At 41.8% G+C, this 13,964-nt stretch overlaps 1 protein-coding gene across 2 annotated transcripts in view; it reads right to left on the reverse strand.

The window, feature by feature from the left end:
• Window positions 1-13,964, reverse strand: part of ADD3 (adducin 3 (gamma)) — a 139,450-nt gene that overhangs the window by 8,166 nt on the left and 117,320 nt on the right. For both annotated transcript variants that reach the window (XM_006879946.1, XM_006879947.1), the window contains 9 exons: window positions 11,049-11,187; window positions 5,988-6,139; window positions 5,038-5,118; window positions 4,176-4,325; window positions 3,671-3,814; window positions 3,463-3,561; window positions 2,520-2,702; window positions 1,660-1,917; window positions 39-158 (listed from right to left, as the gene is read on the reverse strand). In XM_006879946.1, the coding sequence (XP_006880008.1) occupies window positions 39-158; window positions 1,660-1,917; window positions 2,520-2,702; window positions 3,463-3,561; window positions 3,671-3,814; window positions 4,176-4,325; window positions 5,038-5,118; window positions 5,988-6,139; window positions 11,049-11,187 (1,326 nt within the window). The remainder of the gene's footprint in view (window positions 1-38; window positions 159-1,659; window positions 1,918-2,519; window positions 2,703-3,462; window positions 3,562-3,670; window positions 3,815-4,175; window positions 4,326-5,037; window positions 5,119-5,987; window positions 6,140-11,048; window positions 11,188-13,964) is intronic.

Below are 13,964 nucleotides of genomic sequence, written 5' to 3' on the forward strand. Positions count from 1 at the left end.
AAAAATGTGTTCTCTGGCCACAGAAAATCATCTCTTACCTTATTTCTCTTTTCCAGTACCTCGCTTGGGTTTGTGTTTAAAGGAACAAACTGATTTGGATCTTCAATTTTGATAGGTGTTCCACCACTCACTTTAGAGGAGTCCTCTGCTTTCATCCACTGAGAATAATATAAAAATTCTAGAATGAAGCTATGTAGTAAGAAGTCTTCTGTAAAAATTTATGAACTCATGGTGGTAGGGGTGGAGCACATTTTTAAAGCATTTCCCTTAGTGGTGTATTAGAGGTCAGTTAGCCAATCTCTCCTATTAGTGAGGAAGAGATTCCTAATCAGTGCTCACTTCTTATGAAATAAATTTCCCAACTGTTCACATGAATATGCTCAATTACTAATTAAACTCTTCCGTTTTGGAATTTTTTAACGTGCTGTTGTAAATATGTCAAACACAGTCAGAGGGCAATGCTCCAGTCACTGTGTCAATCCATCTCCTCGAGGGTCTGTCTTTCTCTGCCCCTCCACCTGTTCACATATGATGTCTTTTTTCCCCTAGGCCTGGCTTCTCCTGACAACATGCCCGAAGTTGAGGTGAAGTCTGACCACCTTTGCCTTTCAAGGAGAAGCCTGGTTGTACTTCCTTGAGGACAGGCTTGTTTGCTCTGACGGCAGCCCATGGGATATCCAGTACTCTTCTCCAACACCACACTTCAACGGCCTTGACGCTGCATCTGTCATTCTCATTCATTATTTAATTTTCAGATGCATACAAAGTGATTGAAAATAGCCTGGCTTGGATCAGGCACGCCTGAGGATTTCAATCAGCGTCCTTACTCTTCAGCACTTTGGAGACCACAGATTTTCCCAAGGCAACACTGTTTGATTTCTTGACTGCTACACCCATGGGTATAGATTGTGGATCCAAGTGAAATGAAATCACTGACAATTTAAACTTTTTCCCTCCACCTATCATATGTTGCTTATCAAATTATGGTGTGGGTAAAAAGTACTGACTAGACCATGGACTTTCAGAACAACAAACAACTCAAAAAGAAGAAATACAGGCAGAATGTTCCTCAGAAGTGAGGCCAGTGGGACTTCATCTCATGTACTGTGGACATGCAACCTTCTAATTAGGTGGCGCAACAGAAGCACTACCAGGCGGCACAGTGGTTAAGCACGCGACTGTTAACATAAGGGTACGCGGTGTGAACCCACCACCCACGAGAGAGACAGAGCAGTTCTGCCTCTGTAAAGCCATGTAGCCTCGGCATCCCTGTGAGGCAGTTCTACTTCCTCCTACAAGGTCACCATGAATTGGGGACGACGCAACAACACTGGGACGTAACAGGTAAGAACAGAGTTCCACCGTCAGTTTACTAGGATTAAAAAGAACTGATTAACTCCTCTGGGCCTCAGTTTTCACAGACATAAAATGGGAGGAAAATCCTGTCTGTTTCATAGAATTATTAGAAAAATTAAATGAGATAATGTAGAACACTTAGAACACTACCCTGACAGAAATTATATACCTAATAACTGAGTGACAATATTATTGTTACATTCTACCTACCTTTCCAAAATTGTTGAGATAAAAAAAAAAGCAACTCATGCATAACTAGAGAGAATATTTAGAAAACACAAATGATGTAAAATCGTGGCCTACCGTGATTTTGGTCCTGGGACTGGTTTCCCCATTCCGAGACTCCTCAGGCACATTGACTTTCATATAAGTGTTTGGTGAGTTCAGCCACCTTGTCTTTTCACGCTGCTGCCTCTGTGCCATGTATTTGAGAGGTGAAAGGGGCACCATATCGTCTTCGAAGGAAAAGGCAGTCACAGTTGCTGGGATTTCCACATCACTCTTGTGCCGTGGCTTCTCTCGAATGAGGGGATGTCTGTATGCATAGCCGGTTCTATACCCCTAAGAGAAGGAAAGACCACACTCATATTAAGCAATCAAACATGTTCAAGCAGGCACCCTGATTCTAACTCTTTAAACAAGGTTTTAATGACTTTAAATTATTAAAAAAGACTCAATTTGTTACAAGAAAAATAAGGGAGAGGCCTCTTTAAAGTTCCACATAAACTCTATATAACACCACGGTTGAAATTAGGTGAATTTCAAGATTTGTTAAAATTGATTGCAGCTGACACAGCCATTTCCACAAACAACTGCACCTGCAAAAGGTAATTTCAAAACTGCTGACCAGAAAAATTCTACCTCTCAAATGGCTTCTCGAGAACCAAATCTCAGTGTTCATTTCAGTCTTTGTTCCTGGATTTGAAAGCCATCTGAATTCACTTACTCTTTGTGGAAGAGGGCACAGGCTAATATAACAGTTGCATGTTCTACTTTTTGGCCCTTTAAAAAACTTGGTTAACTAACACTGGAATGCCTCTGTGGGGTTGAAATGTATTCTTGGAGTAGGAAGGGACCCATCTCCAAATCAAAGACAGACAGGAGGGAGCATCCTTCAAAGTTCTGGACAGGAGAGCCAACTTTATGTTCAACTTTTCACCTACCAAATTGTCCAAAGTTCTCATGAGCCCTTCAAACTCAAGTTCGCCAACTTTCCACTTCTGATGGGAACCCATGTTCACACCTCCTCCTCCAGACGCTGCAATGCTGTAAGTGAACGTTTTGTACTTCTGAAGATCCAGTATGAGCAGGTTGTCTACTCCCCCTGCCCCGGCTAATGCGTGAACCTGTAATGAACAATGAAATACAGAGGCACAACACTGGAAAGACCAGGCCTAACTTCAACGCAGTCAGTACACATGGCACCTGTGCAGGCTGCGAACAACAAAGGCAAGGCAAGAACATTCTTGTGAGAGAAGTATCTTTTACATCTACTGAAAAGGCACTTTTCAACTCTCTGATCTTCGTCACTAGAAAATAGATTTCTAGTTTCACCTTTCAAGCGACTCGATGGCACATAACAACAACAACAACAGTTTCACCTTTAAAAAATTTTCAAGCAAATGAACTCTCTTGCCTAGAATAATGCTGAGACAGCAGACTTAGTCTCACTGCGTGAGTTTAGAAAACTTCCAGACTCTTTATAAGAATGACTACATTTGCTCCTTGGTGGCGGGAGCTGCTTCTGTTTCTGCAGCTAATTAGCTCTGTCACAAGAAGGTAAAAACACAGAGCTAGGCAATGATATTACTTTTAAAAGTTGAACTGCGGCTGGGGGAACGGGGAAAGCTATGTTTCTGAGGCATTCGGGTTTGCATTTGTGTGTGAATTTCATTTCCCTTCCTATTTTCAATTTAAGAGGTAAGTGTGTTGACACTTTTTATGGAAGTGGTGCAGAACTTCTCTTAAGAAACAAAACTAAAGCCCCTAACAGAGCTTTAGAACTAAGAACAAACCTCAACAAACACAAATTTAACTAAAAAAAAAGCCACAAAACCAACACCACACAACTTCACAGAGTCACTAAAACAAAAACAGTTTTCCTACCTGAATCTCACAGGCTAGTTGCACATTAAAAATATAATGAAAAGCCTCCTCGACAGTTTCTCCGAGTGCTACCACACCATGGTTCCTGAGTACCAGCACCTAAAATAGAATCCCAAAGCAATCACTTTAAATAACTGTCATAGCTTACCCTGTTCTCATCAACAGCAGCAACCAAAATAGCTCCTTCGATAGAAACTTGACTGCCTACCTTACAACTCGGCCCCAGAACTTTCTGCAGTTGAATTCTCTCCTCTTGCTCATCAAGCGACCCTTGGTAATCGTAATAAGCAACCTCTCCCAGGATCAGGGACTCTTGAGAGATTGGAAGGATCCCACACTTCATGGAGGATATCTATTTGAATGGGCCCATGTCAAGATGACACTTTTAGTTAGAAAATACACTTCCACACAGGGTGCTTGTTTTCAGTAACCCCAACAGTACGGTGTACTCATTACATTCAAATACTATGAGAGAAGACTCACTGATTCAATTATTGAGCGGATTGATTTTAAGATCCAAATACCATCTCTCAGATTGCTTCCTAGAACAGAAGCATTTACTTTCTGCAAATGCAGAGGATTGGCATTTCAAGTACGATTTTTGATTGGTAGGGTCTGATGCTATTGCAGACATGAAATCATCATGTCAACAAAGCCATGAAAAGAATACATTTCCTGGAGCGATTGCTGGCCTGGGCCACTCACTGACTTACAGCTGCTGTTGCCGGGGTGTGGATGTGTATCACACACTTAACATCAGGCCGTGTGGAATAGATTGCAGCATGGGGACTGAATCCTGTATGGTCAATTTTCAAATTAGTACTTCCCTGGTCGACCACTTCTCCTATTATATTGACTTTAACCTGGCGGAGGGAAAAGAGACCAACATTTAATTGGTGCACACACACCCATCAATGTTTGCCTGCACTCCACAAATGAAACCAAGAGTCTCCAAACTTTCCCCATGAAAGGCCAGATAGCAGTAAATAGGCTTCATGAGGCCCTGTTTTAACAACTTAACTCTGCCACCGCAGTACAAAGGCAGCCACAAACAGTAAGTTAGAGAGAGAGAGAGAATCTGTTAAGAGAGCGTAGCTGTGTTCCCATAAAGGCTCACTTACAAAAATAGTTTAATGACACAGCTTAGTATTATTACTTATTACTCTGATCAATTAAGAATTTTCTGGAAGCTTAAAACTTTTCTTAAAAATAAAAGTAACTTTAAAAAAATAAAAGTAACTTTTTAAACTTTTTTTATTCACTGCTGTTACAGGCATGTACCATCCAGTTAGAACCGACCCACAGATAACCCCCCAGCAGGTTCTTTAGAGGCAGTTAATCACACAGGAAGAGACTGCCCATCTTTCTCCCATGAAGTAGGTACACCTTCCTTTGCATTGGCAGCGCACCTCCTTACCATTAAGCCACCATTGCTTCCTGTTCCCTTATTTACTAGTTAGTTCTCCTACTAGTAAATGTTCCCCCCCATGTATTTTTTTGTTCTGTCCTATGCTAATAAATGTCAAAAAAGTACAATCAAGTTGAGAAACAGTAACATAAGATTGAAAATTATACCAAGTTGGAGGCTGTGGCTTCAGAAAAAGATAGGCCTCTGGGAATAATAATAATATGGTCTTGCTCTTTACTTATTCTTACCTGGAAGAAAGAAAAAAAAATATACAAAAGAAATATAATGAGGTGTTCATATACTGCAGCACAAACATGACTAGGAAGACATATTTTACACTAGGTAATTGTAAGAGAGTTGAGGAAAAAAACCCAACAAAGTAAAAAAATAAAGAGGACTAGCAACAGGACAGAGTCCTTGAAAGACTGTCTTTCCTTCATGCTCAGGTCCTTTCTAAAGAATCTTGACTGTGATCTCTCAGTCACTGGCCTTACCTGAAGTGTTATTCTGGGGTTTAGCTATTTTTATGAGACATAAACACCAGTATTACTAAAGGCAATGTGGGTATGACTATAACATTAATAACACAGGCCACAGAGAATGACAGGAATTAGGGTGGACATGGAATGGAAACAATTAACGAGTCCGAGGGGACAGGAAGGCGGCTGCTGGTGGACAGCACCAGGCATGTGTGCCATTTCCATCACAATATTATGATATTTTACTTCCAAATATTGCCTAGCTTCCAAGATCAAGGTAAACTGGAAAATGACATTGAAAGCTAAAAATCAGGTTGGGAACCTCCCTGACCCCTTCTATTTTCATTGCCCTGAATTTTTTAAACACCAAAGATTATTAATAGGGAAAATGGAAGATTTACAACCCAGACTTTTTCTTGGATAGGATTTAAAACTTGTCTCAGTGAAAGAAACACCATAGATGGCAAACAGAAAAGAAAGTGGCTGTAACTGGAGAAAGCAGACTTAAGGTTGTGATCCAGACTTCTGGGTTCAGAGAGTGCTGTCTGAAGATGGGACTTCTCACGGGCCAGGAGAGGACAGCTGTATTCTCCTTGGCGCTTTAAAATAAAAAAAGAAGTGAAAGCTAAAGAACTCACTGTGATGTATGTGTTTGCCAGGTGTGCCCATCCAAATAAGTCTGCAAGTCTGTACAGGCTGGCAAGCTTACAGCGCGTAAGCTTCTCCCCCTTCACGTAAGAGGACGCATCTGCACCAGGAAGATCATTGATGGGTGTCACCATGCCAAGGCCTGAAAGAGGGAAGATGGCCAGAAGAGATTCAAGTTGAGTGGATCCCTTACCTCGTAAGTAGTTCACACAGCCTAAAGAAAGCAACTGGAAAGTAACCTTAAAAACAAGGACCTGACCTTTACCAGTCTCCACCGCCATTTAATTTGCTTATCCTGCGCCAAAGATGTACACTGCAAGTAAAACTAAGTACCAACTATCTTTTCTACTTGTTTGGTAAAGGGACTTATGCCATTTAATGCTCATACCATTGGACAAAAGAGTTGAGATACCCCTAAAGTTAAATGTTTTATTAAATATTAAGCTTGTTTCTAATTTTATGATGCAAAGCCCTCGGAGGGGAAAAAAAAACCCTCTCTACTTTTTGAGTATCTTTTTTGTTTTTATTCCAATTAAAGAAATAGTGAGATGGCAAAAGCATTCATTCAAACCGTAGTTAGGCTTCTGAGTTCATAAAGCAACAAGAACTGGTCTGACCCCGTTGCCAAGTTCCACTTGTCCCCATGCCCATTCACTCTCCTTGGCCTCTCTGGAGCCTGACACCATTCAGTCCTGCCTTCTTCCTAGAATCCTTCTTTGGGGCCCTGCGATAGCATCTCACATCTTTTGTTCCCTTTCTACTTGCTGCTGCTGCTGCCTTCTGCTTCTATTCCTTCTCCTCCCCTCCTTCTCCTCACTGTGGCTATTCCCCACAGCTCAGCCAGCCATTCTGGTTTTTCTCATTTCACTTTCCCCTTGAGAGCACATCTTCTTAAGCCTCCAGCTGTGATTTCTGTGCAGGGAGACACCTGATCTTCGTCACTGACTCTCCACTCTAGTCTCTTCAGCTCGTGGCTTCTTATGGCAGCACAATGAACATACCACAAAATGAGAGTCTAAAAGTGATTTTTCTCTTACTCCCTGCGTCACTCAGCCATGTGCAGCCTATGGGCAAGTGGAGAGCATGCACCTGGTCTGAGTGGCCAGAATTCAGTTTCAACTAGCTGCTATCATGTAAGAACAGCGGCCCAGGGCTAGGAGAACTTTCAAGAGAGAAATCTCAAATTAACGTTTAGCTGTGAGATCTTCATTTCTGAAATGCTGTAAACGGATTTAAATTGTTCTGGGAGTATGTAAAGCCATGTGAAATAGTAAACATTTCTAACCAAATTTCAGAGTCAGCCATTCAGCAATCTCCCCTTACCTTTCCAATGTTAAGTGCATTTTACAAGACGTCACAACACAAATATTCCAGTCAAACTGGCTGCCGTCTACTTTTTGACCTCTCAATACGGGAACATGGCTTCCCTGCTGCCATGCAGTGGACATCCAGGCAGCCAGCCCAAGCCCGCTGCCCCTCCCTTGCCCTCGCCTGTATCTGGGACAGTCACAAGTTAGTTTCTCTCATTTTTCTATCTTAACTCTACTAGTTTTCTCTTTCCAGTTGTTGAAATTTCCTCTTTGCACTCTTTTTCAACTATACCCTCTTAAATGATTATTTAACTAACGTCCACAACTTTGAGTAATACTCTTTTTGCCAAGACTCTCAAACTAATTTCCAACTGCTGCAATGTTTTGGCAGTCCACATCAAGCACGCCTGTTGTGGAATTCCCCCTTTCTCAAACCAAACTGGACCCAACTCTGGACTTTGTTATTTTTTGTTGAATATGTTAATGGTTTCCCAGTTCATTTTCTCCACATAGGAACTATACCGATTTAAGTCATTCCTCTTTTTAAAATAGCTTCCCATCAAAGAGAGACTAACTTCCAACTCTGGCCCTAAAGCCCTCCAAGATCTGGGAGTCGATATATCTGATCTCTTCCCCCCTTTAAAACATACAGTTATTGTTGGTGGGTGCTATCAGGTGGATGTCGACTCATTCCATCTCCACACGACACAGAGCTGCATCAAAGAGTTTTCCTGGCTGTGACCTTGACAGAAACACATCCCCAGGTCTTCGTGCTAATCATTATCTTTATGTTGTATTCACTGAAGAGGCCAAATTCCCTCCTTCCTTACGGCACGTGCGTAAGTGCTCCTGACACCTGGAATGCTATCTCAGTGTGACTGGCTCCATTTTGCCATTCAGACTTGAGTTTAAACGTCACCCTCTCGGGGAAGCTTCTTTGGGTCACAACTAAAGTGGCCTCTAGTTTCTCCATCACATCATAGTCTTCTAATTCTCTGTATAGTATTTCACATTAGCTGATCATTTTGTTTTCTTTTTTCATGCAGGACACCTTAAATATATGAATATTTAATTAGCAAAATGAGAATTGGTTTTTCTTCAAGGATGATGCTATAAAATATGCACTGCTTTTGGAAACAGCAATAATTTTTTAATAGTATTTTGAAAGAGGATCTTGAAAGATACTATTTTGGTTTCAGTGAATTACACAAATGTGCAGTCTGTGTTCATTTGATGTGTTTTATGCAGTTTAATTTTTTAGATCCACAGGATTTATAAAGATAATTATAGCCTGTACACCCAAGACAAGGAGGAAGCGTCCACAAAACTCGCTGTGCCAAAGCTGGGAGCTGTAAGGTAGGAATCAAAATGCCATTTGTCAGACCGCACCTTCTGCAGTTCAAACCCACCAGCAGGAACATGGGAGGAAGACTGTCTCCTCTACTAAAATCTCAAGCCTCAGAAACCCACGGGAGTGTTGTATCAGTCAGAATAAATGTAACGACAGTGAGCTGAGATGTAGGAACTGTGGTGGGAGCTGTTGTGGAGGAAGACAGAATCGTGGGTTTCACTGTAGACCTGGCAGGCAAAGGAGCGGCAGTGGGCGCACAACAGAATTCTGTGCTGTTCACCACACGGCAATCACTAGCTACTGAATTTTGTGAACTGTGGTCTTACCTCGTTCTCTACAACCTACCCAGAAGCAGGCAGTGTTAGCAATGTTAGCATCAAAACAGGAGTCAGAATGTATGTGAATGACCATATGAAAACGAATGTAAATTAAAAAAATTATATAAAGCACAATGTATTATGAATGAAACATAATGTAAAGGAATTATTATAGGAAAACCAATAAAAAATATTTTTAAGAAAATAACAGAACAAAACCCAGGAGCCTCAGCAGTGGGGGCTTTTGCCATCTCTGGTGCTGTAACGGTGCTTGGCACGGGGCGTCAAGCATGATATTCCTGACCAGGACCAGCACGGTGTTTGAATCTGCAGACAGCAGACAGTAGGGTGCTGCCAGGCACGTGGCAGCCCAAAGACATGGGAGAGAAAACCTTGACATGGTGTCCTCTGGGTTGGAACTCCAGCCAAAGTCGTGGTCCACAGTGTTCTGTGGGTCCTGCTGTTGCCTGTGGCATTGACTTCAAGACTTGTGATAATTTTATTTCGTCTATTTTCTGCCTCTTTTGAGAACAGAAAGTGAGTCTTTCCTGTTTATCTGTCTAAAAAAAAAGGCACGTGGTTTATAACAGATACTTGAGGATAGAGAGAATTAATTAAACTAGCTTAACCTTTGAATTTTCCTGTTTGTTCTGAAAGGATTGCGATTCCTCCAAGCTAAAAGACTCAGTCACTTGGGCCTGCTGCAGGACTGGGCCCTGACAATACCCTGCCTGCTGCCACGTCTTGTCTCTTCTTCCCTGGCTGTGCCCTCCTCGAGGTCTCTTGTGCACAATGTCAAGAAGCACTTCAGTTCAGGTGTTCATCCTTCACTGGAGACATTTTTCAGTCTCTCTTCTCAGCTTTCCTAGAATCCATGCAAATCAATTACTTTTCTATTTTTATGGGAACCCTCCTTGGTCCAGTAGTGAAAGCCTGCTCTAGAAGATCCAACTTCTCCCCCGAAGTTCTGAACCGAGGACCCTCACTGGTGTGCCATGTCCTGGCCTCCTCACCGAGTTCTACACACATGTTCATCTTGATTATTTCGACCTCGCCATCCTGTCTCTTTTTATACTGTCTTTCTATTTGAAAAGTACTATAGTTCATTGAGTATGACTTAAATCTTTAACTTGGACTTTAATCTTTAGTAGAAAATCTTTAGTCTTTAGAAGGAAGGAAAGAGACATGGTGCTCATTGCTTGAACCTGACGTGAAGCGGTCCTGGCAGCCTCATCTGGCATGGGCTTTGTGGACCCTGGGTCCCTGCTCATGTTCTGCAGTGACTTCTGGGTACACCTCACTGCTGACAGGTAAAGCACCACTTAAAGGCCTCTTTACTCTTGGTATCTCTACAGTTCTAAGCTCATTAAATCCAGGTTCTCAAAAAAGAGCTGCTGAATGAATAAATGTCTTAGCCTCGCTTTGATGTCAAGTTCTACTTTTTTTTTTGAAACCTGGGTAATTCAGGCCTCTTTCTTCCCATGACGTTTTCTCAGTCACTTTAGTCAGTAATCAATTTCTCTTCTAAGTTCATAGGACAGTGAATTATAAAATGTTATTAAATAATTTCTTAGGACCTGCTTTATAAATTTTTCCATTATCTTATTGTTTTAGACTTTTGTAGTATCTTATGCCAATTAAAATACACATGTATTTACTCAGGCAGGGATTTTGTTATGTCAGTATATCTTATAATCCTCAAAGGCTAGCAAGTTAGGGTCATAAAACAGGTCCCAATACTATGTCACCCTAAAGATTATTGTTGCTAAGTACTGTTGACTTGGAAGTGACTCACAGTTAGTTGACCTGCCTGCAGGTTTACAGAGGCAGTAAATCGCCTCTTGAAAAAGAAAAATGAGAGAAGACTGCCCAACCTTCTCAGAGCAGCTAGTGGACTCAAACCATATATATATGCCTTTGGGATTACAATGACATTTCTTACCACTAGGCCACAACAATTAGACGTTGTAAGTTTACAGACTGAATTTGAGCAGAAAATGCTGTTAAAGTTAAGACAGTGTTTTAAAGAGAAGAGAAAGTTGCAATTGTTCAAACTCTTCAAAACCCACATACTGGGGGGTGATGAAGTGAAGCCTGAGAAGGAGTTGGTCATGATGTAATCCGCAATCTGTTGCAATGCTAGCAGTCCCGTCGGGTTGTGGCCTTTCTTCATCTGTTCTTGAATGAGGCATTCCAGGTCTTCCCGAAAGGCCTGCAACACAAAAAGAGCCACTGAGACATACGTCCCGCTCGGACCAGAACCACCCAAATATAACTTGCTCTGGAGTAATCTTTCTCTCCCTTCTCTTTTGAAAAACTTTTTACCTCCCCAATTTAAATATGAAATGATATTAAAATACTAGAAGCAGCAAGAAGCTTGCTTTTAAAGCATCCTTGATACCAAAGCACAAGATTTCATATAGACAAGGCAGCATTGCTGTTAACAGGCAACTTAGAGTACCAAGTATAAACTGCTGAAAAAAGAGGGAGACGTATCCTTACACACGTATGTGTAACCCATTTAGAGTGGTACCACATTCAAAGAGGCACTGCCCCAGCACCCTCCTCATCAACATTGGGGCAGTGCCTCTCTGCATGTGGTACCATTCTAAATGGGTTACACATACGTGCAAGGGCCTTCATGAAGATAATATCATATTATGCTTTTCACATTATGATCTCCTTGGCAATTCCTTAGGACCTTAAAACTCTCAAAGCCAGATGGTAAGTAAAGTTGAGGACTTATTGTTTTTCCTTTGGCAACATTTTCTTGTGTTCAAGAAATGACTTTGCTCCAAATTTGGGTTCCAGATGTTCCTATTCCAGAGCTCTGTCTATTTTCTTTTCTTTTTTGGCATGAGGGTGGGTGGTGTGACAGGAAGAGAAAGAAAGCATCACTTGCAAGAAGTGTTTATAGAAATAAAAATCCTGGACATTAGGAGAAAATCTCTATTCTGGTAAACCCTCAAGTCACTGACATGATTCATCATCTGAACCCTATCCTAAGCCTTCACATCAGCTGAAATATCGGAATTGTCTTTCCATCCCACCCGACACATATTCCATTAAATTTATCACTTGTTCTCATGCTCATGTCTAGTTCATTAATTTTAAACACATCTGAGGGTTCATGCAATATGAACCATAAGTCTTGCTTTTTCACTTGAGATTATACGTGCAACAAGAGCCCTGCCAGGAATGAAATTCATTTCCCCCTCATATCGCCTAAAAGGGACAAGTTATAAGCTTTGGAATTACTGAATTTAGACCCCCAAGAGGAGAAAGAATGGACACACTGGCAGTTATTAGGGAAAGATCCCCTACAAAGTTGAATCTATGTTGTGTTCCTGATGGTAGCCTTCCTCAGGACGGTGGGAAAGCAAGATCTCTTGGGAGTCCCTGCTAAGAGAGAGCCATGCTTAAAGGAACAGCTGACTAGTTTAGGGATCTTTTTCTGTCTTTTTCTATGATGCCGTGGACACTCATGGTGGGTATGAGAAATGTGGTTCGGAGGCTATTACTGTTGTTAGGTGCCACTGAGTCAAGTACAACTCACAGCAATACTAAGAAGAGCGGATCTGAACCCTGTCCTATCCTGGGCCGTCTTCACACTTCCTGACACACTGCAGCAGTCACCGTATCGTTCCACCTGGTTGAGGGTCTTTCTCTCCTTCGCCAACCCTCCACCATTCCCAGTATCATGTCTCTCTCCAAGGAACAGCCCCTCCCAGCAACATGCCCACAGTATGTGAGGCGAGAACTCATCATCCTTGCCTCCAAGAGCTTGCTGGCTGCTGCCTCTGTCTGAGGCTATCAGGTGATGGATGTTAACATTAGTTCTGATTCTGTGCTGGTGTTACTTTCAAGACAACAGTTGCAAGGCATCTGTGATGTGATGTGAAAGGAAGAGCTGAGTGTGGATAGCTGTAATCTTGGAGCCTGACCACAGTGCACCATGGGATACTCTTAGCAACGAACAGGGCCAACTTCCTTCCTTGATGCAGCATGATGGCCTATGCAGGCACCTGGGCCAACCATGTACATTTTCTTGGAGAGGCTACTGTCCAACAATGATGCCTCACAGTAGGGGATACAGAGGCAATGGCAGACTGAGAAGACGTGACAGCACATACACCCCTCCCTCCTTGGGTTTGGAAGCCACTGGTTAACATTTCTGTACTGCAGAAGCCACTGAAGTTCTTAGGAAATTCAGGAGACAACAAAAATTCCAACAGGAAAATTCTGGATCTTCTAATACAATAGACGAGGGAGGTGGAAGGAGAATTACAAATTACTAATTAAGACTGTATTTGAATTTAAAGTTCATGGAAAAGTTTATACCAGGTAAGCATGCTTTTCTTTTACAAATTCAAGACTTAATAAACAAAATATTAGTCCAATTATAAAATTTTTTAAAATATTGACTTTTGTTAAGTGTACCTGGCTCCTTTACATAAATGCTTTAAATCAGAGACACTATTATATAAAATTTCCTCCACAAAGGCATACATATTTAGAAGAAGACATTCATACATTTCTAAAGCCCTATGAATATAAAATGACTATGAACCACACAGGAAGGTTGGGTGGCCTGCTGGACAAGGAACTGAGCTGCCAACGCAGAGACTGGCCATTCAAATCCACCAGCTGCTCCTCAGGAGAAAGATGGGCAAATTTCTCCTGTGCAATTTACAGCCTCTGCAAACACTCTCAAAGGATAGCTGTAAGTCGGTTCGGATTCAACAGCATGTACTGACCCCAGGCCAGGATGAGAGAATTTCTTTGTCCTTTACTTTCTCAGAAGAAAGCAAGAAACTGCTTTACAGATACTAAAATGCCTGCTTCAAAGGACACTCTGGTGACCTAAGTCTACACAGAGCTGAACTGCTACCTCAAAAGCTAAGCTCCACCTCTCTGGTGGTTCAAATCCACCAGCAAAAGTAGGGGGAACCGCTTATGTGATTTACAGCTAAGGGTCAGCTATGAGAT

This window comes from Elephantulus edwardii, unplaced genomic scaffold (assembly GCF_000299155.1).
Source record: "Elephantulus edwardii isolate Elephantulus edwardi_28Jun2011 unplaced genomic scaffold, EleEdw1.0 scaffold00006, whole genome shotgun sequence".
Classification (NCBI taxonomy): domain Eukaryota; kingdom Metazoa; phylum Chordata; class Mammalia; order Macroscelidea; family Macroscelididae; genus Elephantulus; species Elephantulus edwardii.